General features: G+C 42.2%; 1 protein-coding gene across 1 annotated transcript in view; it reads right to left on the reverse strand.

The window, feature by feature from the left end:
* Positions 1-6306: 6306 nt before the first annotated feature.
* The window catches only part of ANKRD29 (ankyrin repeat domain 29), a 32706-nt gene continuing 13875 nt past the window's right edge, over positions 6307-25137 (reverse strand). The window contains exons 5-10 of the mRNA XM_059859348.1: positions 23462-23560; positions 20464-20562; positions 14619-14717; positions 14080-14175; positions 12918-13016; positions 6307-11707 (exon numbers count right to left, since the gene is read on the reverse strand). Of these exons, the coding sequence (XP_059715331.1) occupies positions 11624-11707; positions 12918-13016; positions 14080-14175; positions 14619-14717; positions 20464-20562; positions 23462-23560 (576 nt within the window). The 3' untranslated portion in view covers positions 6307-11623. The remainder of the gene's footprint in view (positions 11708-12917; positions 13017-14079; positions 14176-14618; positions 14718-20463; positions 20563-23461; positions 23561-25137) is intronic.

Consider the following 25137-nt stretch of genomic DNA (forward strand, 5'->3'; position numbering starts at 1 on the left):
CTACCGGGGCGGAGCCGCCAGCCCCTTCGAGGGAGAGGCCGATGGCCGCCCCAGCGCCGCCGCCAACCGCGACCGCCGGCCCGCCCCCAAGCACCGCCTCACCCCGCACAGCCGAAACAAGAACACGCTCCTCGATACCACCCCCCCCTTCACAGCCTGCCCAGAAACACCGCCCCCGGCACCGCCTCCCCCCTCACGGCCTGCCCAGAAACACCACCCCGGCACCGCCTCCCCAGCACGGCCTGTCCCGGCGGCGGCGGGCGGGGCGCCCATCACGCCACGGCCGCCCCGCGCCGCCGGGATGCGGCGGGGGCAATGCTCTGTGGGGCCCCGGCGGGAAGCTCGTCCCGGCGCGGGAACGGAGCCGTGCTCCTCCGGGATGGACCATCCCGCCCAAGCTGCACCGGCAGCCGGGCAGCGGCATCGTCCCCGCGCGGCAGTCTTAATCGCATAGTTTGTAAATATCAAGAGTCGCTTTTAAAGCCATTGGATTTGGGAAAAGCGCCTTAATTTGGCTTCAAAAGCCACTGATTGGTGATTTCTAAGGACTCGTCTGGCAGCCCCGCGTGCCGTGGGGGTACAATCAGATGCAATGATCGGGGGCCTGGGCTGCCCGGCCAAGGGCCGCTGTCCCGGGGCTGTGCCGCTGCCCGGTCCGCTCCCGGGTGGAGCTGACCGCTGTCGCAATCAGCAGTTCTGGGAGTGCTTGCTGCGCTCTGCCAGAGCTATCTGCGTGTCTGGGCTTTGTTACCTTGGGCTCTGCTTGTTTGGGCTCTGTTTGGGATCATTTCGGGACCTGGCTGGGAGGAGGCACAATAAAAGCAGGGCGTGAGGCATTCCCATGCATGCAGTCTCTAATTTCCCCACCTCTTTATTGCCTTCCTCGACAGGTAACTCTCCTTGCCGTGCTGGAATAAACATGTAATTTAGCTGATATTGCCATCTGCTGACGGAAACGCAGACTAGTCTGGGTGTCAGAGCCAGACTGACTCGGGCTGGCGTGTTGGCCGGCAGCCTCCCCGGGGTCACGTAATCCGACTTTCCGCTGAGGGTAGAACCCGGGTAAAGCAGGTGGCTCAGGGAATTGTCCGGCTATTAATAGCTTCAGAGATGGAGATTTCACAACTTCTTTGGACAAACTCTTTCACTGAGTGACCACACTTGGAGTAAAATGTTTGTTGTGTATCTCAAGAGATTTTCCCATCTGGAGGCTGCTGCCTCTTATGCTGTCATGGTGCCTGACTGAGAAGAGTGTGACTCCTCCTTCTCCACATCCTCCCGTTTGGTAGCTGCGGTGATTAGTAAAATGTCCCTAACAGCCAGCTTTCTGCTTCAGGCTGAGCAAACGCAGCTCACAGCTCCAGCAGCCCCAGCTGTTGGGGTGGCAGTAAAATAGATTTTGTTACAATATGTCAGTATCTTTTTTGTTTGTTTCCTTTTTTTCTTCCTTTTTTTTTTTTTTTTTTTTTGGGTGGGGGGGGTGTTGTTAGGTTTTTTGGGGTTTTTTTTCTTGTTTGTTCTGGGGAGCCTAAACCTGGACGCAGCACTTCAGCTGTGGTCTGACATGTCCCAAAGAGAGAAAGAACCCTAACCCTTGACCTACTGACCACCCTCTTGCTGATGATGCAGCTTGCTGACTCATGTTCAGCATTTTGCCCAACCACCCTGTTCTTTTCTTCCAAACTGTTTTCATCTAGCCACTGCCCAGCTTGTACTTTTCTGTGGGATTACTCCACCCTAAATGCAAGACTTGCCATTTGGCGAGTGCCAAACAAAGCTAGAGTAGTTAAAGTTATATTGTGTTTTAATTTTCATGTCATAAATAATAAATTTATTCAGGACTATGCAGTGTGATTCTAGAAGCAGGAGAACTAGTTCCAGGCACTCCACTTAAGCAGAGAATTCAGTGGGCATAGCTTGCATAGCTGCAAGGTAAAAAACTGCAAGAACCTTGTTTCAGTGCTTGTGAAAAAAATTCAAAGGATAGCAAAACTGAACAGAAATGTTGTTTTCTTTCTGTATAAATTACATAGATAATACGTGATTTAAGAATGAGAGCTGAAAGAGAACCAAAGTACAGTGTTGTGGAACAAGCAAGAGGAAAGCTACTGCAAGGACAATTTTCACCATAAAGTAATTAACATCACCCTTGTCTACCACCTACAGCACAAAGAGAGAAAAGGGGTAGTATTTTAATATTTATCTAACTCTCTCACAAGTATCTCTAGATGGCTGACTAAATTCACACTGTTACTCCAGTGCAATCCCTCCAAGTGCTGCCTTTTTGTACTCATAAGCTGAAGAGGTGTAGGTATGAAGACCAATTAACAAGCACTGAAATCTTGTGCCACGGCAGAGACTGAAACTCAAACAAGTATCTGTTTTTATGTGGCCTTGATACCCTGGCAGCCCCATGAACAGAACAGGGTATGCCTTCAGTCCTGCTGCAGCCATCGGTCTTGGTCACAGCTCTGTGCCAGATTTGGGGGATGAGGATGCAGAGCTATACCTCATGGGCATTTAAGCACAATTGCATGAGTGTTATCAATGACAAAGCTGGCACCATGACTGTGTCGCCTTAAGGTTATCTCATTCTTTGTGGGCAGGGAAAAAGTAGCCTGCAATAGTTAACCCAGGTCAACATGCTGACAACAGCTCATTGCCTTGTCTGTGACACATACAGCCCAAAAGAACATTCTTATTCCTTCCTTCTCCTTCAGAAGGACATTTACCAAGTTATGTTTTGTAAGGGTCCCTTTTAAACCCAGGATTATACATAACTGTTACAGACTTGGAAGGTTTATGGGAAACATTTACTCTGGTTCTCAGCAGCGTATACAAAACAAAATTTTCCTGCCTGGAAGAAGAACCTGCTACTAATTCATTGAACAAGTCCTTTAATTGTCCATTAGGGTCAAATCAGCCCTTTCCTTCTCTGGATACCCTGAATGGTGTAAAGTTGCCTGCCAGAAAGCTCATGTGAAACAACTTTGTTTTGTTCTGTGTCTTTGATGGAAAGCCAGGAATGTTGCCTGCAGAGGTATGGGCTTTACTGTGTACCAATCCCTTTATTAAATGCAGAAATGAAACCTGTGTTACCACTTCCAGTAGAAAAGGAACACCTACTGGTAATGACTTTGCAATTTCTATATGGCAATCTGTCTGTCGAGTTACTTGTGCCTACCTATGGAAACACAGTACGTGCCTGTTTTGCAGCAAAATCAATTAAAATGTCTATTGCTGTTTATTCTCTACAATTTATAATAAGCCTTTATTATTTCTATTGCAATAACACCCAGAGGCACTTGCAAGGACTGGGAGCTATTGTAAGTAATACCCTGCACAAGCACATGGGAAAGTGGGATGTTCTCCTCAGGGATGTCTTGCAATCTGTGTGCAGACAAGTTGCAACAGGTGAGTGAGAAGTTTCACCCAGTTTCTCATATGTCTGGTTTTCGTAGGCTCACTCAGACAAAACCACTGTAGCTTGTTCCAAGACTGTTTCTCCAGCTAAACCAGAATAATGCTAATATCAAACCTGGTGTTTCCTATTTGGTGTTACAAACTATTTGCATTCTTTTGATAAGCTCTCATTTGTCTGCCTTCCCCAGCTGTGGAGGGCTGCTTGGCTTTTAATTATACACAACTCAATGTACCTGTCATTTTGGTCAGATGCTCTTGGCTCCAGATTAACCATGTGGCATCAAATCAGAGTGAGGGGGCTGAGAGCAATGTGTCTGATGCTGCCAGTACTCACTTAAATATGCAAGTAGCATGTCAGGTGATGCTTAATCAAGTCTGTTTATCATCTTTTCATCTTTTTATCTGCCCTAGTGAATTTTGCTCCACTAACTTGTGCCAGTGTGTCCTTATTTAACCTTCAACAGTTCTTAAATCACATCCTTTCTGCATTTGTCATTGAAGTAACTGAAACTTGTTAATTTTTATTACACTTAGGTAAAATTATTTATTGCATTCTAGCAAAAGCTTGGGACTTGAATCAACTCAATGTTTGTTCCAGCTTTGCTACAAACTTGCTGGATGAAGTGGGCAGGTCCCAATCAAGCCAATATGATTTTCTCTTTCTATAAAGAGGTGCCAATTGCATGGTAATATGTGGCCCAAGAGCTCCAAAACCAGGTGTCAACCACTGACCTGTTGAAGGAAAACACTGTAGAAATGCTACCTATTATTGCAGTGGAATCTGCAGACACTCTGCACTTATTGCTGTGAGCAAATATGTGCAGTGTGTCCTCATGCCAGACACTATACGTAAGCACTGAAATGCTGACAAATTCAAAGTTTGACCTATGAGCAGCTGTGTATGATTTGCATGACCATCAGTTTACTGACCCCTTATAGCACCATCCTGCCACGTGGTGACAATTTGCTGTCCAAGTGGAAAATATGGGCAGAACTGTCACAGAGGAGTGCATAAGGGCACGACCAAAATCTGATTTGTCAGGAAGAACAGGAGATGGGTTTCTGAACTACAATTCACCTGAGGAACAGAATGATTTTGATTCAAAGACGTTTTGTCAGTTTTATATCAGTTTGTCCCAGTGAGTAGGGTCTGATGCAGTAGCATGGCGAAGGTGCCACCTGCAGAAACTGTTCTTGGAGTCTTCGAAAAGAGAATAATTCTTCTGCCTCTAATGCAATATATTCCAGGCAAGCACATCATGAGGTCATGATACCACTTTTCCAAGGAGATTATGAGAGCCTATATTCATAAGCTGGATGCATGCATACGTGTGCATGAATATACCACACAAGAACATATCTGTGCAATCTGTATAAAACTGCAGAGTGTTTCAGCTCTGCACTGTAGCTTATTGTCATGCTCCATCTGTGCATCCAAGCCATTTGCCATTGCAAAAAGTTGTGTCCCGTGTTCCTTCCTCACTTAGCTATGTTACCCAACTGCACATCCCAGATCACTCTGCTGATCATTGTTCCTGGCAAGGTACAGCACTACGCAGCTCTGGTGCCAGTTCTGAACCAACTGACTTGACATTAAAAGCAGGACATTAAAGCATTAGTCCAGTTAAAATGCCTTCTCAACATGGTGAGAGCAAAATGGATTATCTACAGACAACTTAGGTATGTGTCTCATATTTCATCTTGCCACAGTTGCTAGGCATATGGTCCTGTTATTGACCCCGTGAGAATTAGTATCTCTTTAAGTCACAGAGGAGGTGAAGCAAAAAGTGTATTGATTCATATATTTCAAGATCAAAGGGACTATTATGATCACATAATGTTAGTTTCTGTATGTCATATAATTTCATCCAGTAATTCCTGCATCAAACACAAAATGTTTCAGCTGATACACATCTTTCAGAATGAAAAGTAATTGTTGGGGGTTTTTTTAAACTCAGATGATGAAGGAACTATCTCAACAATTTGTTTCTGAAATAATCATCCTCAGTCTTTAAAATCCACAGCTTGAAGTTTGAATTTGTCTAGTTTCAGCCTCTTGCTACTGTTTTGATATGCTTTCATGTGCAAAATTAAGGAGCTTTTCACTCCCAGAAATCATCCTTTGTAGTGATTTAGGCCATGAACATGTCACAGTACTTTCCCTTTATATTCTCTAAATAGAGTGAGATGCTTTATTGAGTTATGGCCATAGGAATTTTTGATGATGAGCTACTCAAAATGTAGCTCATCGCAACAGAAAATTGAAGAAATAAGGCAAAAAGCCTGGGATGTCAAACACAGTGAAAATATGTCAAAATATGGGCTTCAGTGTAGACTTTTTCCTTTTTATAATGCACAGAATCCACTGCACACCATAATAAGCATATCAACAGGGTGTTGACTTTTTTAAGCTGAAATATGTCTGATCAGTTTAAGGGCCAGCTTTACATCTAGGAATAAAACAGAACCACAGAAGACATGCTTGACTAATTAAAAGTACTGTCTTATTCCTTTGGTTCATAATGTTACTTTTTAGAATCTTCCCTTCATAGAGATCTGACCTAATGGATGTTATTGTGCAGGGAACTTTGTCAGTGATGTCTGGATATTTGAAATAAACCTTGTTATGTTATGCTAAATTAATAAATTAAGTTTTCCTGTTCCCAAGCCACACCATTTGTTTTTTCTTTTTTTTCCCTACTTTTTTTTTTTTTTTTTTTTGAGAATATGCTATCTCATCTGTGAAGACCTGGAAAACAATAACAGTCTAATCAATTGAGTGGAATAGAACAAAGTGGTCTTTGTGTAAATAAGAAACTAATTCTGGTATTGTAAAAAGAGTAGAATAGAGAAGAAAGCAAAGAAATCTTGAAGTATGCAGAACAAGATTATCTGAGTAGTATATTTTTGTTGAAATGATACAAAAAAGCATATTTTAGTAAAGCAACATTCCCGCTGCAGAATAATAGTCTCACATGGAGCTACATAAATTTATATATGCTTTATCAAAGGCATAAAAGATCAGGTCAAAAAAAAGGTGGAATTCAGAACAGCATGAAACTCTCTTGACATTCCCAGGGGCCAAAAGCAGAGCTGCTGTGTGATGGCACAACTCCATTTAGTCCCAAATGTGCAGTACAATATCCTGTTGCTGGGAGGAAGAGCCTTGTGTATTACTTTTGGTTAGGCCTGTAGCAAACATTACCATTCTAACATCAATGACTCTAGACAAGGGCTATATTTTTTATCTGTTCAGTGTTCATATCAAATGGGCTGGGGTTTGTGCTACCTCATTTTCTGTACTACAGTTCTGAAATTTCTGAGACACCAGATTTGGTTAACTTGTGGATTTTCCAGTAGTCACTAGGACTGGCTGGAAAAGGAAGTGTGAATTATTCTTGCAGTTAACTCTGACTCTGAGGCAGATAATCATCATTGTAAAGAGCATTAAATATAACCTGCAGCTATTTGATCTCATGCTCTAATTCTCTCAGCTCTTCTAAGCTAAACAAAGATGGGTGAATCAATAGTGAGATGGTTTCATTCCAGGAGAAGAAGAGCATGTGCAAGTCAAGTGGAACAATATTGTCTTTTGTATCATTACTGAATAGATGTCCCTGCACACTGCATTGCCGTGATAATCTAAATGAAGAGCTCCATGTATTTTGGAACCTCTGAGGCTCCACCACTACTACGTCTATGCTGGGATGTCACTTCTCTCTAGACCTTGCAGGTTTTTCCTTGTGCTCATCCTTATCACACAATGGCTTGATGTGGTGGCAAGCAGCAGGCCAGTGTAAGGCCTTGCATACTGAGTCTTGGTTCCACATAGCCACGGGAAAGCTAACATAGCTACGGTAAAGCTAACAGCTCTTCATGAAAACAGAAACAGCAGCAAAAAAGAATTCTACAGATCAGGACTATTTCCTTGCACCTGTTTCAACAATCCCAACTGTATCAGTAAAAGAACAAAAACAATATCCCACAAACAGCCCTTTCTTGAACATAGACACCTTCTCCAAGACTGACCAATTACTATGGGGTAACAGCTTGTTAACAACCAATAGGAGATACACATGGGTTTATAAAACTCTATATAAAGGGATGTGAAAAACAAAGTTTTAGCTTTTTTCTCTCCTTGAAAGAGTGTGTCTCATTCCTCTGAAATGAAATCAACAGTGACAGCTAGATTCTAGTGAAATAGAAGGAAAATGCCCAATATTTTTCATTGACTTGCTGTGGACTTTTACTTGGTTGCACATCCATTGTACTCACTTGCAGCTGGTGGGAGGTCACCAGGCTAACAGCACCTGCATAAATGTAGAGGGGATAGCAGGCTGAGCCTCTGGCTCTGAATGTGCAGAGAAGCAAACCTGAAATCAGCGTGCTAGTGGAGCTTATTGGTTTTGGGTGTAAGATGGAGATATATATGACACTTTAAAGGGAAAAGAAACCCCAAAACCCAACTCAGAAAAAAATTTGTTGTGTTATTCTGTCCCAGTTCTGTTTCACATCTTTATATTATATTTATCTTCATCCTGTCATCTATGAAATTAGTTTAGTGCCCCATAATTTCTAAATCTAAATTTACTCTTTTCTGTTGACATGAACAGATGAAGAGCTACTGTGTTTCACTGGGCTGTGAATGAAATAATTTGCTTCCTTGCTTACCTCAGCAAGACATTTTGGAACAAAACCAAAGATAAATAAAGTCTGTAGAGCACTTGGAAAACCTTACACAAAAGGCACCACAACTATGTAAAGAGCAGCTGCCAGTATTAGTGAATCACTTCAGCCACCAAGGGAAAATGGGCTTCCTTTTTAATACAACAAACAAACCACAACAGTATTTACTGAACACTTTAAAGATAACAACAGCTACATAAATACTAATAATTATTAAGGTTTCTTTGTGAAAACATTAATTGCATGGTGATAAACAGTATTGCAACTTTAGAGCCCATATACAGGCAGATTAAGCACCTTTGGGTTACAGGGAGCCCAAAACTGAAACCATCCCTCTCTCCAAAGGCCCCAAGACGAAACAAATGCTCCCAGAAAGAAGATTTCCATGCCAGAAGTCTCATTTTGGTTGAATAGAGTCTTTGCTGAAGCTAGATTCAACTTCAGCCTGAATCAGGCAGAGAAAGGCTTCAGTGCCAACTCTCCATGACAGCTCCTCCCAGAATGCCTGTGTGTTATATCAACCAGCACTAACAAGAGCAAGAAGAGACCAGCAAATCTCTCTCTTTAACCTGTGCTAGCCTCACACTTCAAATGTTGTTCAGAAATAAGAAAAGCCTATTATAGCACAGGATCACTCCAAAAAACCCAAAACCAAAGCCGAAACCAAAAACCAAAAAACAAACAAAACAAACCCAACCAAAAAGAAGAAAAAAAAAACAAACCAAACCAAAAAATCCAAACCAAAACAAAACAAAAACAAAACCAAACAAAGAAAAAACCCCCAAAAAACCCAAACCTGATAGCTGCATCCCCTCAGTAGGTCAGCAGATGCTCTGTATGGGACACAGGGACCCAGGTGTTCTTCACATGTTTCAAGAGATCCCCAGCTGCAGTGACCATTCACAGCTGGACACAGGATTTGCAAAGTCTTACTCTAAGTGATGAGGAGCAGACATGCATCTTCTCATGGACAGGCATAGTTGAAGAAGCTCTTTGCTGAGTAACTGCTCCCCTTGGGATGAGACAACTCTCCCAAGAAAATACACCTGGAAGAAAGGAAGGGCCACCTGTAGATACCAGATACCTGCATTTGTTGTCTCAGCTTCCTTACTTCAGCTGTTGCAGGACCACTGTTGGCTTGCCTTGTCCTCTCTCCTATGCTCTGCTATCAGGAAAAAATAGGAGACCTTCACCAAAAACGGATGCTTCCACATTTTTTAGGACGACTGTCTGATTACTACAGCCTGTCTGATATTAAGAGTATTCCTTGCATAGCTACTGAAGACCTTCTAATGATTATTCACCTCCTTTAGAAATATGAAAGGGCTTTTCACTGAGTGGGGTTGTTGCCCGTTGTTGATCTGTAGAAAATGCAGGGTGAAAGTTTAATATTGAGGCCAGGCTGCCCAGAGTCCCTCTACTGTTCTCCAAAATAGTATGTTGATCTTCAGCCCACTGGAGGCTCCAAATAAACCTGTCCTCTCCAGTGTTGTTTGTTAAAGAAGTTAGAGTGCAGTCCCTTGTAATGCTGTGCAATTTAAGATCCCAATAAGGCTCTTGAGATTTTGCATGCTCAGTATTTGTTAGTCTCTTGTAGAACTTAACCCTGGATACAGTCATCCTTTCAGCATCTTGCATAATTCTTTGGTTCTGTACCAGTTCATCTGCAAGTTTCTGTTAGGCACAACATTATTTTAATTTAAAAATACAGCAGCATAAATTACCTAAACAAATAAATTGTTCTTATTACATGGTTGGAAAACTTAAAGCTTTCCTATTTAATGCAGAATAGAAATTGAATAGGAATTCCAGCATGCAAGAAAAGGTACACCTGGTTCTGTTCTCTTCACCAGAACACCAACTTCTTACCTAACTTACTCACAAGAAGAATAACTTTATAATTTGATAATTCATATGGCTAATGTGCAATACATAAACTACATTCATTTGTGTTAGCTCACTTATAGATTTCCTTTTAACTCACCAAAGCAAAAATGCAGCAGTTCAGCTGAAACATAGGCAGACATTTCTTAAGCAAGAATTATTTTGTGTCCTCACAATCTTCCTTGTCTTCAACTTTTAAAGCAATTCAAAAATTTGCCACAGTTTGAAAGTGGGTGAAGCACCTGGATTTATGTACTGTACTAACCTTTTACCTCAACTCACTGTAAATTAATCTCTAATGTTTTTGTGGCTAACAGGACATGGTGTATACTGTTTATACTGCAGAAATGACTGGGTTTTAATGGGGTGTCTTAGAGCAACATGGTTAAAATGGGGTGTCTTAGAGCTATGGTTAAAACATAGCACAAGCCACCTGCAATTTGCACTGCCTTCCCCACACAGGCACTAGTAGCATGACAAAGTGTCTTAACCACAATAAAGGCCAAAACTGCTGTTCAGACTTAATTTTCCATGTCTGCAATAATTAGTGGGTCTGTTCAGCTATGGCTACGTGTAACTCCTCACCAACTGTTGAAACACCTGTGCACTGTGCATTTCTCCCTTAGCCCCTGTCACAGACCTGGGGAATGAGTGCTTTGCATAGTAGCTGTGGGTACCAAACCATAGTGTCACATATCTGGGTGCAGAACATACACATACCACTTGTGTAGCGTCTGTGTGGTTTGCTGTGCCTGACAGCTGAGTTTCTGATGTATTTGCTCCTGTGGAAAAATGCCCTTTTGGACATTGTTGGTTTGCTCAGCAACTAGTCCTCCTCTACCCACAAAAAGACGCACAAGACTGGGGAAGGATCCCCATAAGCTGCGTAGGCATTTTGAAATAAGCTGTTCCACTGTGTTTTGTTGCTGGACAGATTGGCAGATCAAGATGCTGCAACTGAGAAGACTTCCCCTTGCTTTTTTTTTGGTTGGTAGCTTTTGGCATAATTTGTAATACTCTTGATCATTTTTATGGAGCTTCATGTAGTAGCAAAAATGTTACCTCAGCCCTGGGCTGGCAGGAAAACTTTTGCTGTTGTGACGGCTCAGGCAGCATCTCACCTCTAGTCTCACGTGGCACTTGGAGGTAGAGAGGAATGGTCACTGTCAGCAAAGGGAGGGCAGGGGTGTCATGGGGCTGCTCCATGGCCAACTGAATCCCAACAGCTGCAAGGTCCAGGTATCCTTCTGGCACAAGGGCCGAGTGCTCCCTATGCACGCTGTCACAGGTGTGTGCCATGACAGCATGGGGATGCGTGTCTGAAGCAGCAGGGGTGCTTGCCTGTGGTGGGAGGAGTGGGAAGCAAACATGGGTGCTGGGATCGGTGGGATCCCAGAAGACAGGCAGGGCTGTGGTGCAGAGGCAGCTCCTGGGCCACCCCCCGCTCTCGTCACGGTCCCGCATTCAGCGATGCCAGGCGGAGGCCCCAGCCTGTGGTAACCCTGTGGTGTTCAGAGAGCATCTACTGGACAGGCTAATCAGTTCTCAAACTGTTCCAACCTAGGATTACTGTCATGCTGCTTGTGGTCAGGGCACATCTCTGTCAAACTGCATCTGCTGTAGTGCTGCATTAGCTTTTCCTTTGCTTTTCCTTTGCACGGAGGAGTCGGAGGATGCGTTCATTTTTTGTTAGTTCTGCTGGCAATTCATTTGCCTGGAACAAAAAACCCTTGAGGTTAGCAGAAATGAAAGAGTATTTCCCAATCATGGTTGAAAGCATTACACTCTAGAGAAGATTGTACTGGTCATTATAATGACGTGGGTTTTTTCTAGTGTTGTCTCCAGCACTGTTGAAAATATCTTAGGAAACCATCTTTCAGTGTTCAAGTCTCATTTAAGTCTTCAAAACAATCCCAGAATGGAATTTGAGTGACAGCTTATTTTGTGCTGACTGTCCCTCCTAAATGCCCTTGGGTTCCTTATGCTTCTGCCACAGAAGTAAAGGAGAGAATAGCTGCTGATTTTTTGGGGGAGATGAGGCAGGTCCTTATGTACTAATGTCCATAAAACTCCAAGGGATCACTTAAAATAGTGTTATGCTGTAAGGTTGGTAATAGAACATGAGTTTGTTATTGTTTTTTTTTATTTACTGAATACAATTTTGGTAACACAAAGTATTTATGATGAAGCTGCTTCTTAAATGTCATGCCAAATGGCATGTTGTTTACAAAAATTAAAAAAAAAAAAAAATCATTAGGAGAGGCTTCAGCCACACACTTTCTTCTACTGCACACCCTGCTGCTGTAGATCATTATCAGTAGCAGAAAAACCTTGTGCATTTTCAGGTTATATTACAAACCCAAAATGTCTATTAACACAGACTACTGTGTGAGTGGCATTAACTGTGCTGCCATCAAGTGGAATGATGAAGAAATTAAAAGCCACAGATTTTATATTAAATGACCAAAATATTTACAACATATGTCCTGGATCATTTGTTTTACAAACTTTCACTCACCCAGAATTCAATGCTCGATCATTCATTTATAGCTTAACAAACCTACATGAAATCCTAGCAGCAAATAGTTCAGAAACATGTCAGAAGAAGATATATTCACAGAATTATCAAACATGTAATTTTAAAACACTTCACAGGATAAAACTGTGAGAAGTTTTCTTAGATAAGAGCAATATAAAAATTGCTGTTATCAAAAGAATGCAAAACTAATAAAAAAACCCTAACAGATCTATGTAAGATATGTGAAAGGTGCATCTAATTGGGAGGTTTTTATTCTTTTTTTTTTTTGTAATGGCAATGCCCTGAATTCTACACAGAAACATGAGCTGCCCCCACCTCAATGGCCCACATGGCTCTACTGCTGAGCACTCCCCCGTGCCTGTGAGGATGGCGAGCCAGGACCTACCTTGTTCCTCAGGCACGGATCCGCTCCTGCCTCAAGGAGCAGGGCCACTGTCCTCACGTTGCCACTCAGGACGGCTGCATGGAGGGCAGAGGTCCCATTCTAGGAAATGCCAGAGGAGGTGTTTGTCCCATGCATGGGAAGAAAAGCAAAAGGCAGTGAAACACAAATGCTTGCAAAGAACAGACCTACGAGCGAGAAAGAAGTAACATGGGAGACATTAGGTCATCAAAGGCATAGGGTCTGATTTAGGGTGCTGGCAGCCCCTAGTGGGGTGTGAAGGACGTGGTTTTAAATGCTTTAATAAAAATGAGAGTCAAGATCACGTTACCACAGCAGTATTTCCTTTTAATAATCAGCCTTGGCAATAGATCAGAGGTGACATGAACGCAGCACTTGTTTCTGCCCGGCAAAATCAGTCATTAACAAGTGAAACAGAAGCACAAGCAGTAATGGAAGCCATCTGTGCATTTTATCTTCTCTCTCTGATGATTAATGGCCTCAGTGTCAGGCAGCTGATAGGTGGGGGTTTTTATGGCTGGCCTTTTGTTTGTTTGTGGTTGCAAACTGACAGTTCAAATACGTGTGGAAGTTATTTCATACTCAAAATTAATAACGAAGTTGATGCCACCTACATTTTCAAGTACATTAAGTTTGCCAATCATTTGCATGCACAGAGGCTATCAAAGTATGTGATTTATGGACACATAAAATTAGGTCAGCCATTAAAAATCAGCTTCCAAATAGTTGTTATTTTTCAAGTCACTTTACAAATTCAGAGGAAAACAAAATCAAGTAGAGAATCTGCTCACGACAGATCTTTTAGACTATTTTGCTGACTAAATGCAATAGAAGGCTGGGTATAATGTTAAAATTGTACAGTCAAGAGAGTAATCTGCTTAAAGTAGAAATAAAATCAAGTGACAAAAAGCAGAATTTCTTCTGTGACACAATGTGCTTCCTCATTCCAAGAATTAAATTCACAGTTTCATTTAAAAAGATTTGTGAGTGGAATTAAAGCTAAAAAAGATTTTTTTTTTTCCTTGACTTTTTTTGGCTCAAACTCCTATCATCTTCCACTAGAGTAGTCAAAAATGACAGATTTTTCATCAGACCCTTTGTCTTCTTATGTTCTGCCTAAAAAACTCTGTGTATCACTACTAACCTTCAGCAGGCCAAGTGTAGGAGAGAATTTCAGCAACTCTTCTATCACATTGTTGTAGCCTTTAATGGCAGCCTTCAGTAAAGCAGTGGTACCATCCTTTAAAAAAAGAGGAATGTCAAAAATGCCTTGCCTGCATTCCCCTTGCAGAGGAATCTGGAGGGGAAGAAAAAGCTAGAGGGAAATGCCAGCTCTCCCCACACATCTGAGAGGAGAGTCTCCTCTGCTCATCACCTTTGAGGGAGCACCTCCCCAGCATGTGTTGCTGGTTTTAGGGTACCTGGAGGACTGTTTCTCTGGTGAAAACTTCAGGATAAAATGAACCAGTGACACCATTTACCATCTTTGTCTCTCAACTATGTGGACATTTCCATTCCCTCATTCCAGAAGGTCTCTCCAGGCAGCTGTCCCAGACACAGTGGGGAAAAGGAAAGCTGTGGTGGGACTTTGCAACCTGACAAACAGGACAGACTCTGGCAGACTTACAGCCCCCAAGTGAGGCATTAAGCTGCAGACAGAGCACGGGAGGAAGCGCTACTCACATCGCGCGCGGCGTCTCGCTCAGCTCCCCGGAGCAGCATCACTCGCACCACTTCGCTGTGACCCATCTGCGAGGCAATCCACAGGGGAGCTGTCCCGTCCTGCAAGCAAAATATGACTGCTGATGGTTTCACTTCAGTGCCTCTGATATTTTACTGCCCAAGCCTACTGGAACTGGTGTACATCAATTACTCAGTCAAATTCTACAGGGAGACAAAAGCAAAGCTGTGTCCAAACCCGTGTGGTAGGTTGGCATATTAAGTTAGGACTCCTTCATTTTGTGGAGTAGAGCCCCCTTTATTGCCTTCTCTTGCATAGTTTGCCAGAGATATGCATTGCTCGGTGAAATTAAAGCTCAGTAAGTCACCAGCCATGCCTAAAATACACAGGGAAGTTTGAAACACAGGGGCTAAAGGTATCCTGTGTACTTTGAACTCTAGGTGATTAGATGGGACAGAGGATACAGACAAACCTCAGCAAGCACAGGCAGATTCTGCAGCTGGGTGCCTGCACATAGGGAGTGAAAGTTGTTTACAGAAGCTAGGGAGCAATGCAAGGTGATCACCAATTTCAGTACTGAATTACATTATCCACCCTCAGGGAATTGGGTAAAAACATCCTGCCTTACAGTGAAGGTAAGTATTTCAGAAATTTTATCTTCAAAACTCCACTACAAAACAAGGCAGTTATCAAGGAATCCAGCATGAAACAATCTGCTTTGGAAAAGTCCTATGCAATCATTATTTGAGGACAAAGCCTCAGAAAATGCACATTCAGAGTAAGCTAAACTTTGCGATGAATTTCCCTCCCAAAGGCAAAAGTGAGTTGAAGCACTAGAAGTACTTCTCACTGCAAGCAGAATTTAACTTTTTTGTGTCTTTTCCTCTTTTTGAGTCTAAATGGCCTGATTCTCCTGACTCCAGCAGTTATGTAGTGCCAAACTAATTTTCACGGGCCTTTAAAAAAGGCTTTGCCTGTATGGACTTTAACACAGAAGTGAGGCCTCACAAAGAAGGGTGCCTGCTTCTGCCTTTAGGGCTTGCCAGCTCCCCTCACCACCCTCTGCAGCCTGTAGGCTTGGCTTGAAAGAGGAAGACAAACTAAACTGAGACTTCAAAAACAGCCTTAATGAGAAGTTTCAGGAGAAATCAACTTTTTACCTTAAATAAGATACTGCCACCTTGACCAAAGAAATAGTCTCTCTTCCCAGTGTCACCTGAAGATTCCTATGACTTGTACATGCAACCCAGAAAACCACTATTGAATCAGTTCTCTGCTTTCCATGGACTATGAATTAATCCTTTGAAGGAAACAGAAAAGTTATTTCTTCCTTTGATATAATAATCTGGGCTTCCCTTTTTCTGATTCTGAGAAGAAACAAATTCATATCCTGAAACCTTCAGTATTCTCAAATGGTGATTAAGATAATCTTTGCCCACCCTTGTATAATATCTCTATAAATTAACTCACTGAAGTTAGTGACTGAACTCACTCTGGTTATTAGCCTGTTAATACAAGTGCTCTTTGTGATTCAAAAATAACATGGCTTTCTCGTATAGAGAGTATGTGATGTTAGTTTGATGGCAAAACCTGTCCCTCTCCAATTTATTTATTTAGTCTTCTCCCTACCAGTAAGCTGACACTTCATATTTTTCTAATCTCCCCCCACCAGAGGGCTCTAGAAAATAGCAATAGGTGCACTGAAGAAGCCTATAAAACTTGGAAAATATCTGAGAGCAGCTTGCACAATTTAATCTGTGTGAAGAACCAATGCTGTGCAAATCCACACTTGTATTTCCACAAGCAATGAAATCACAAGCTCAGCATAGGAAATAAAGCAGCTTCTGTTTACTCACAGTGAAATTTGTAGGAACAACCCCTATTTTCAGGTATGAAAAGGAGCAAAAGGAGGTGCAAATGTTGAGTAATATCACTGCTACTGTTATTTGTCATTAACAGTACTGCTGTCAGATGTTATCCTCAGCACCTCAGCTATAGGATAGAGACAAAAGTACTTTATGAGGAAGAGTGGCTGTATTGAAGGAGTTAGCCTGAAGAGAAGAAAGATAGTGAAGATAATGATGGGCTCACATTGACTATGGTCAGCTTCTTTCTCTTAAGCAAACAGCATCTAGCACTCAGATTTATGCAAATACCTATATTTATATGGAGTGGATGAGCTTTCTATTGTCATGAGCTTTTTCCATTGTCATGTTGGTGAACGATGCAAAGCAGATACTACATTTTGCTAAGAGGTCACATGAGAATTCATGTGTAAACAGATACGAGGGCTTAGAGATGAGTCAGGAAGAAAGTGAGAGTAGGGAAAGATGCAGTTCAAAAGCTACTCTCCTTTCCTTGTCCCTCTGCCCAGCCAGCAGACTGCAGATCACTACATTCCTACAATAATTTTAAATATCCCGTATATTTGTCATGTGTTCTTTTTTCCACATTTGGTTACAAGCTAGTAAATACGGACAACACTTGATTATATCCAGCAGCCAGAAGTTCCAAATATAATCTGACTGAAATAATTAATGTTCTTTCTCTTACCCATTAACTAATGACTTCATCTTGCAGCTCTGAATCTCAACTTTTGCTTATGGCTTGACATTTTAGAAAAGGCCAAACCTCTCAAATTTCCAGTAGGTATTTCCAGGGGCAGACCACCCCTACTCTCAGGCTATTCAGTGTCATATCCTCCACTGCTCTGCCTATTAGTCCACTTGCACTAATACAACTAATTTGTCAATAGCAAATTTCTTGCTTGCTGAAGTGCAACCCCATATGGATTTACTGGCTTGCATGTATGTGTAATTGCATATCAAGTGCTAAGAAAAAAGTCATTAATTTTCAGGTTATTTTGAATCTGCTTAGCCAGCCAGAATAAAGCCTGTTGGAACACAGACTGCCAAAACAGCATTGGCAAAGAATCTTACAGCTTTGTTTTGTAAGTCGAAGAAGCATAGAAACATCTCCTGTAGCAGGCTTCAGACATTGCCCCCAGCTCTGTCTAGACAAAAAGATGACAAAAGAATTCCTGACCAGCTCCTCAATTTTGGCAAGAGCAGAAGGCAATTACAACCCAAGAGAAAGGACACTGCCAGGGAAGAAACTTTCCAGGAAGCTTCACTATTTGGTCTTGTGAGAGCTGGAGGGCTTGCATGTGGACAGCCAGGACCATCCAAAATGCTCTGTGGTGTCAGAAATGCCCCCATGGGACAGGAGGTGGGACACCAGACTGAGGGGGAACTGGTACCCACCACAGCAGCAGGAGGAGACATAGAAGGCAGACACATGAGCAGGTCCGTGGGTTAAGCCACCAAATTCCCTAGGTAGAGAGGAAAACTTGGAAACCACGAGGAAGGAGAAGATGAACTCACACCTGGCACTCTGCAGGCCTGTATTTGAGGCAATGTTGCCTGGAAAAGTTTTTTACCACAGTGAGAGCAATGTAGTTTGTAAATGAGAATTGTCTAGCATCGAAACTGCCCCTTCTAGAGCTACATTCCTCATGACCAACACACCCCCTTCTAACAAAGTACAAATCCATTTGTTAGTAAGAAACAGACTGAAGTCCATCCAACCATTACTTGACTAATTAAACAGTAAAAATGTTCCATTTGTTAAGGAAATGTTTCAGATTACAGTGGGCCCAAATACAAATGCCATGCACTTATCCAGGCATAATCTTAGCAGGGATTGGAGGTACCCTCAAGCAAAGAAGGTCTGTCCTGCTGGAGATGAAACACAGGAGCCAGGAGGAACATTCATACAGAGACAAGTATTTGCCTCAACTAAGATTTAAAACTGCCTCGTGAAACATTGTGTTGCAGAAATTGGATTAGAGAGCTAAAAAAATAATGTCAGAAAGAATTAGCTGCATTATAATTACAGATAGCAGAAAGCAGTTTTAATGGCAACAGCGTTCAGCCAGATCTAAAGCTCCCCAACCTTATTTTGACTTACTCAAAAGGCATTAATGCATACCTTGGTCTCTCCTTCTACATTGAAACTTTAGACATAATTAACAGCTTTTAACATTTCTTAAGCTTTTTCTAGGGAGACAGTGTGGAGGCAACCTAGGAGCAGCTAATGCATCAATCCAGGGGACAGATGCCAGCACAGCTCTGGTGCTCAGAGGTGGGGCTAGGGGCAGCAGGAAAACTGTTTCAGTTAAGGCACTTAAAATACTAATCCTCTTTCCACAGCTAGGACTGTACACAGACCTACACATGCAGCAGAAGCATATAGATCAGTGTCTGTTGCCAGGCTATGATTTGTCAGGCTTTTTGTGCACATGAAAGGAAATACTGAAAATACCTGGCAGAGCTTGTCTCATGCCACGTTGTCCACTGTTATTAGAGTTTTCACACTCATTTGCTCTTGCCTGCTGCTTTTTCACTTGCTGCAGTCAGTGATAACAGCCACCTGGCTGACATGCATGACTAATTACAAGGACAAGACCTTATCCTATCAATTTCAAATGTGCACTGAAGACCCAGGACAGCTACCTTGCCTGCAGGGTTTCAGCAGAACACAGGCAAGGGTCTCTTAAAGCAGGTAGAGATTCCTGAGAAGCTCCATCTCTAACCAGACATTTCTATGTGCTGGGTGTAAAGCTAGCTGCGCAACTCCATATCTGGCTGTTTAGGCACTGATTTTAGAGTCAAGAAACAGCTAAACAATTAAGAAACCCTTTTATTTGGAGATCAAGAGAGCTTTCATACATGTATCTGTATACCACCTATGCTTACCTATCTCACAGTTAGTTTAAAACCCAGAAAGCCCCTTGCACCCTTACCTAACTCCAGCATCCAGTGATGCACAGTGGACCCAGCCCCTGACCCCCTAGCAGGTCTGAACCAGCCACAAAGCTAGCTCACACTTCCCATTTAGTGATCAAACAGCAGCCCTACTGCTTGCAGAGGAGCTTATTTCATGCTTACAGCTGCCACTGCTAGTATGTGTTAGCAACATCAGGCCCACTAGCGTGACTACCTGGAAATGGGGAGAAAAGCTTTCCATATGTATCAAGAACTTCCAGAGATTAAAGCCACACTCATGCTTGAATTTCAGATTGCATAGGAATGCCGCAAAGTAAAATAAATAAATAAACAAAAGTTAAACTAAAAATAAAACCATTTATCAAAGATAAACTTTGACAATTAAACCATGTCTGAAGGTCTGGAGATTTCAAATTTAGTGTTGCCTCCTCCTAGAGCACCCAGATTTTCAAAAGCTTTTCAAAAAATTTTCAAAAGAACTCAGGGATGTTGTAGGCAGTGTAGACCTTCAAAGGTAATGTTCAACACAAACAGATTCGTAGTTGCAAGAGGTAGTGCAAGGCCCTTACATCAACATTCCATACTGGAGGGCTGATGGAGGGTTTTATTTTGATTTAGTTTGGTGCCTGTCCCAAACATGCGTGTGGTCCTAACCCATTTAAAGGAGCAGTCAGTGGTTTGATCTCTTGAATCTTAGCATCATTTAGGCTGGAAAAGATCTCTGAGTCCAACCATCAATCCAGCAGGGCCAAGTCCACCACCAAACCACATGTCCAAGTGCCACATCTACACTGCCTTTTAAAAACCTCCAGGGATGGTGGCTCATAGGGTGTAACATGTAGATGTACAGCCAGTTTCAATTCTTTCAGAAAGAACTGAGGTATTGACTTCAAAATCACGTTGCAAATCTGAACTAAAACACAGGATGTTGACAGAGCCACAAACCACCTTCCAATGAAACACCTCCACATAAACTCAATGCCTGGAGAAAATTCCAGTGTTAATTTTCATAACTATAAGATTAGAACTATAAAATTCTGCCCTGAAGTGTTGATCATACCTGTCGTGGCTGGTTGACCTTTGCTCCTGAAGAAAGCAGCAATCGGATGACATCCAGATATCCTCCTTGTGCCGCCAGGAAAATTGCAGAAGCTCCATCCTAAGAACAAACACATTAGTCTTACACTGTGTTGAAGTGATGCTATTTTTCCACATAAAACCAAATCAAATTGAATTAAGTTCTCAGTCTTTAGTCATTATGCTTTGTAACAGCAGATAAACAGCCATGCTCAAGAAATAACTACCAAAATGCAAAGTCTAGTTCATAATAAACTCTGGCAACATTTTCATTCAGTATGCACAAACACTGGCTCCCATCATATTTCAAATCCAGCATTAAATCCTGTGTCTGGAATACAAAGAGTCTAGTTCTTTGAGGCATTGAGCTACATAACTAGAAATTAGCTACTGTACAGCAATACAGGTTCATTTAGCTTTTATATGTTCATGCAGAAATGTTCTGCTACATGGATACATGGTGGAGAGATGTCAGGTACTTTGTAAGACTGCAGACCCCAGCAGTGAAGGCTGCCCTTGAGGCTGAAGGAGTAAGGCCTGTGCCGTACTACTGTGCCACCCCAGAAACCACCATGCTTCTGCTCTGGCACATCTTGTAGAAGAGCCTTCACCTGTAATATAGGTGATGGTTCTTCTACAAGAATATAGTAATCTAAAAATATTTCGTAGCCATATCAGAAACCAGAATTTTCCTGTAAAAAGCTTGTGAAAGAATAAATTGTGAACAATTACAGGGTTTTATTTTTCTTTGACATGTCTTTCATGTGCAGATGTTCTCAGAAGTTTACTTCAGGGAAACCCCTTCCATAGGAAAAAAAATTATAAGTCATATTTCATTAAGTGGTTTTGATGGAACATTTTCAAGCAGCATTATAATCCATCTAACCAACTATAAGTAGAAATCTGTATCGAGGGTGGGACAGGTGTTTACCCATCCTACATCCACAGCACTAAGCACAGGATGTGCTAGGACAAGTTTTCCCAGGAGGCGAGAACCTTTTCATTTAAATAGAGACAGGAATTAACCCCTTTACTTCATCTCAGATGTGCAAGTGCACCTCTCATGCCAACCCAGGCAGGTGCTTATCACAAAATACAGAGCATTTTAGTGAAAGCCTGCTGTCGACCTTGTTGGCATATCGCTATATTGGGACTAAATGCTGTTGTCTGCAGAGAGAGTGTGCACAGCTACTCCCCTAGCTGAAAAACTCAGCACAGATTTGGTGGAGCATGAGCTGAATATAGTGCCCCAGGGACTGGATTTAGGATGTTTGACATTGATTTCAAGACAAATGTCCTGGTAAACAAAAGAGGTGTCTGCTGGAACTATTAATGCCTGTCCCTGGGCCCTCTGGTGGGCGGTTTTCTCTGGTTGCTGTGCAAGTAGATGAAAAAACCTGGCAGTACCAGAGCCAGAGAACACTCTCCTCCAGAGACAGAGAATACTTCAATTTAGAAAGTAAACAAAAAAATATTGTGTAATATTTAAAAAGCTCTTTATTGTAGGATCAATCAAGATGGAGAACCTTGCATTCACTGATATCTATTTGATTTGAATGGATGCTGTAATGAGAATGCTGTTTTGAGGCTATAAAGCATTTTCGCAAGAAATACTATTTAGTTAGAGTATTCTTTTGTCTCTTGCTCTCCTGATCCCTCACATGAGTCAATTTAAGATTAAAACATTGATCTTGATGGTTTTGGGAGGAGTATCCAAATGTATGCTCAAAATCCCTCCCATTTGGCTGCCAGTGAAACTGCCATCCAGGTACCACATGACAAATGCAGTTTGGCCCATAAAAAAAGCTAGACAACACTTATTTCAAGAGATCATATTCTTATTTTATTACACAGCTTTTTCTGACTGGCTTTGCCCAATGTCTGTGAGCAATAAAAGTACATTTTAAAATCCTACTGCAAATATTGCTCATTTCCAGAAGAGACAACAAGGAAGTAATTTTACTGCCTTGACCTCTGGGTAAGAGTCTGCAGGTGTGGCAGCATAGCTATTTTTAAACTGAGTGGCAGCCCCTGGGATTACCCTGCAGAGGGATGAATCACTGCCCTCAGATCAGAAAGACAATTTGCACAACAGCAAGGGTGGAACAGCCTTATTTATAAATGAGGGGTGAGGCAACACTGAGGTGGCATCCCCCTATGACCACTTCTGCAGTCAGCAGCTCTCAGCTCCCCTGCAAGCCAGTAGGGATTGCAACAGCATCCTGCAGATCCAAAGCCAATGGAAACAGCTGAAAAAACGCATATATCTCAGAGGAACAACTTCCTCTTTGTCAGTCCTGAGTGCCCTGGGGTAGGAAAGAGTGGGGTGGGAAGCAGAGGCAAAATCTGCTACTTGTTTCTGTTGAATGCCGAAAAGCTTAACTTATCTGTGTCTCTGTTGGAGTAAATTAAATCCAGAGCTTCATTGATTCAATCCAACTTTCAGAAAAGTCAACTAAACAACATCAGTTCAGCCATTTTAACCTTACTTTGCCCAAAACACTGGCAAACTGGAGATTCACAAATACCAAATAACATAATTTTAATTGATATTTTAAAAAACTGCTTTGAAGTAATTTAAAGATTTTAATTTTCGCTATTCTTTCTGGCAGAAAACTAACGTACTTCAGAGGCTCTAGAGCTATTCACTCTCCTGCATTTCATGGTAGAACATGACATGATCTTTCATCCAGGGCTAATGGGTAGCACAAGTCTGTTCCACATTTGGTACATATCCTCCATACAGATCATGAACCCAAAGGCAGCCAAAGAATCTTTTCTGATTTTGTGCTACTTCTCTCAGCATCATAAAAAGCAGACAGTTAACATAATCCACATCTTAGAGGAACAGAGTCCTATAAAACTGCAGCGTTTGGCAAATGCCTGTCTGTGCTGGAGCCAGGGTGTCTGCTGTTGTCCAAGCAACAGCACATTTGTTCCACCACCACCATTGTCAATATTGTGTGTGTCAAATAACTCACATAGAGTTGATCGTGAATGTTGGCGCCGTGCTTCAGCAGAGTTTCCACTACTTTTGCATGCCCATACTGACAGGCAGCCAGCAGAGCTGTGCCTCCATCCTGTGAAAACAAAAAAAGAATGGGTACAGTCAGGTGAGAGGTCAGGTGCTGGGCTGAACTTCACCATAAAAAATAAAGAGAGACAAACTTTAAGACTTTTCAGAATTTGGCTCACAGCAGTTCTGTGATGAGTAGCTACTGAATCTTTCATAACTTTAATGCCAAGTGTTGACATGTAAATCTTTCAACTTGGCTCAGTCACGATATAAATTTTTCTCCTGAGTTTTTTAAGGGAGGGAAAGGAATGAAGAAAATTCTGTTTTTCATTCCTCATCTTCAGCCTTGCCATTAGAAGCTTTGTTCCTTTCAGAGCTTCAAACTCCTCCACGTCTCTTCCTTTTACAGCCAAATTCCTCATGCCTGCCAAACTCTTCCACTGATGGAAGGACAGCGCACCTTTCCACTGCTCCAGAGTCTGCTGATCAACTGCTCTTCTTTGGCCAGAACCTTATGCCCTGTTTTGTCCTGCCTCTCATTGGTGGCTTGTTGGCCTGAAGCTGAGCAGACAGGAAGCATTTTAAAGTGTGCTAGCTGACTGAGTCTGGCCAAAGGCATGACCACCAGTGAAAGCGCTGTTACTGCTGCTTGAGAAGTGATCCATGCAGGTGGGGTCAATCCCAGGCAGTTTGAGTTGCTGCACATCACCACTAAAGGGAGACCTAGGCACATGCATCAATCCCTGCTTGTAGAAACATTCCCTTGGGAGCCAGCTGAGAAGGGAAACACCTCCGTGTCACTGGTGATTGACTCCAAACCAGCTCAAACAACTGAGACAGCAAACACGGGTCTTGCCATCTTAAATGTGCTGTGCCCCACTCAGAAATTACCAGTATTTCAGACACAGCTATGCACAGCAAATTCTTGTCATCTGCCTGGGGTGGCACCAAGCCATCAGGCAAAGATGATGCACACCCCAAAAGGTCCCCATCACAGGTCTTCTCTCTTCTCCCTAGCCTTCTCCCAGTCTCAAGCCTCTCCTCCACAAAATAAACTAGCTAAAGTACTTGATGTAAATGGTTTCTAGAACTGCTATTAATGTGGACGCAAGACTGTGCTTTGGCCTAGACTTGTTCTCTAAAGCAACTTCAAAGTTGTCTGAAATTTTCCACACAGATATCCATAAAAGAAGTTGCAGCTTGAGTGACCAAATGTGTCTTTTACAACGAGAAGCGCAAATCAAATGTATTAATCAATGGTGCAATTTCATGGCTGTAATAGCCTGGTGAAAATTCAAGCTCTGACATGACTGAACTAACCCACAGGCACTATTTATAACTACCCCCAAAACCTCATATTCACCCTTCCTGCCACAACATTGAAAAGAAAAGAAGGCTTGGGTGTCAGCAAAGTCAGAGATGTGAGGCTGTTGTGTGACAGTCTATGAATTGCCTATTAATTCTGGATTATTTGACTAAATACAGTGTGTAATCAGGTCAGTGGAGTTAAGTTTCTCTTATGAGATATTCGACTTTCCTGCCAAATTAAACTACTGTAACTTAATGGGAACTGCTGGAACAAAACATAAAAGCAATCACAATTGTTCTTGGATTTAAAAACACCTTATACACGTTTAAAAG

This window comes from Haemorhous mexicanus, chromosome 1 (assembly GCF_027477595.1).
Source record: "Haemorhous mexicanus isolate bHaeMex1 chromosome 1, bHaeMex1.pri, whole genome shotgun sequence".
Taxonomy (NCBI): Eukaryota; Metazoa; Chordata; class Aves; order Passeriformes; family Fringillidae; genus Haemorhous; species Haemorhous mexicanus.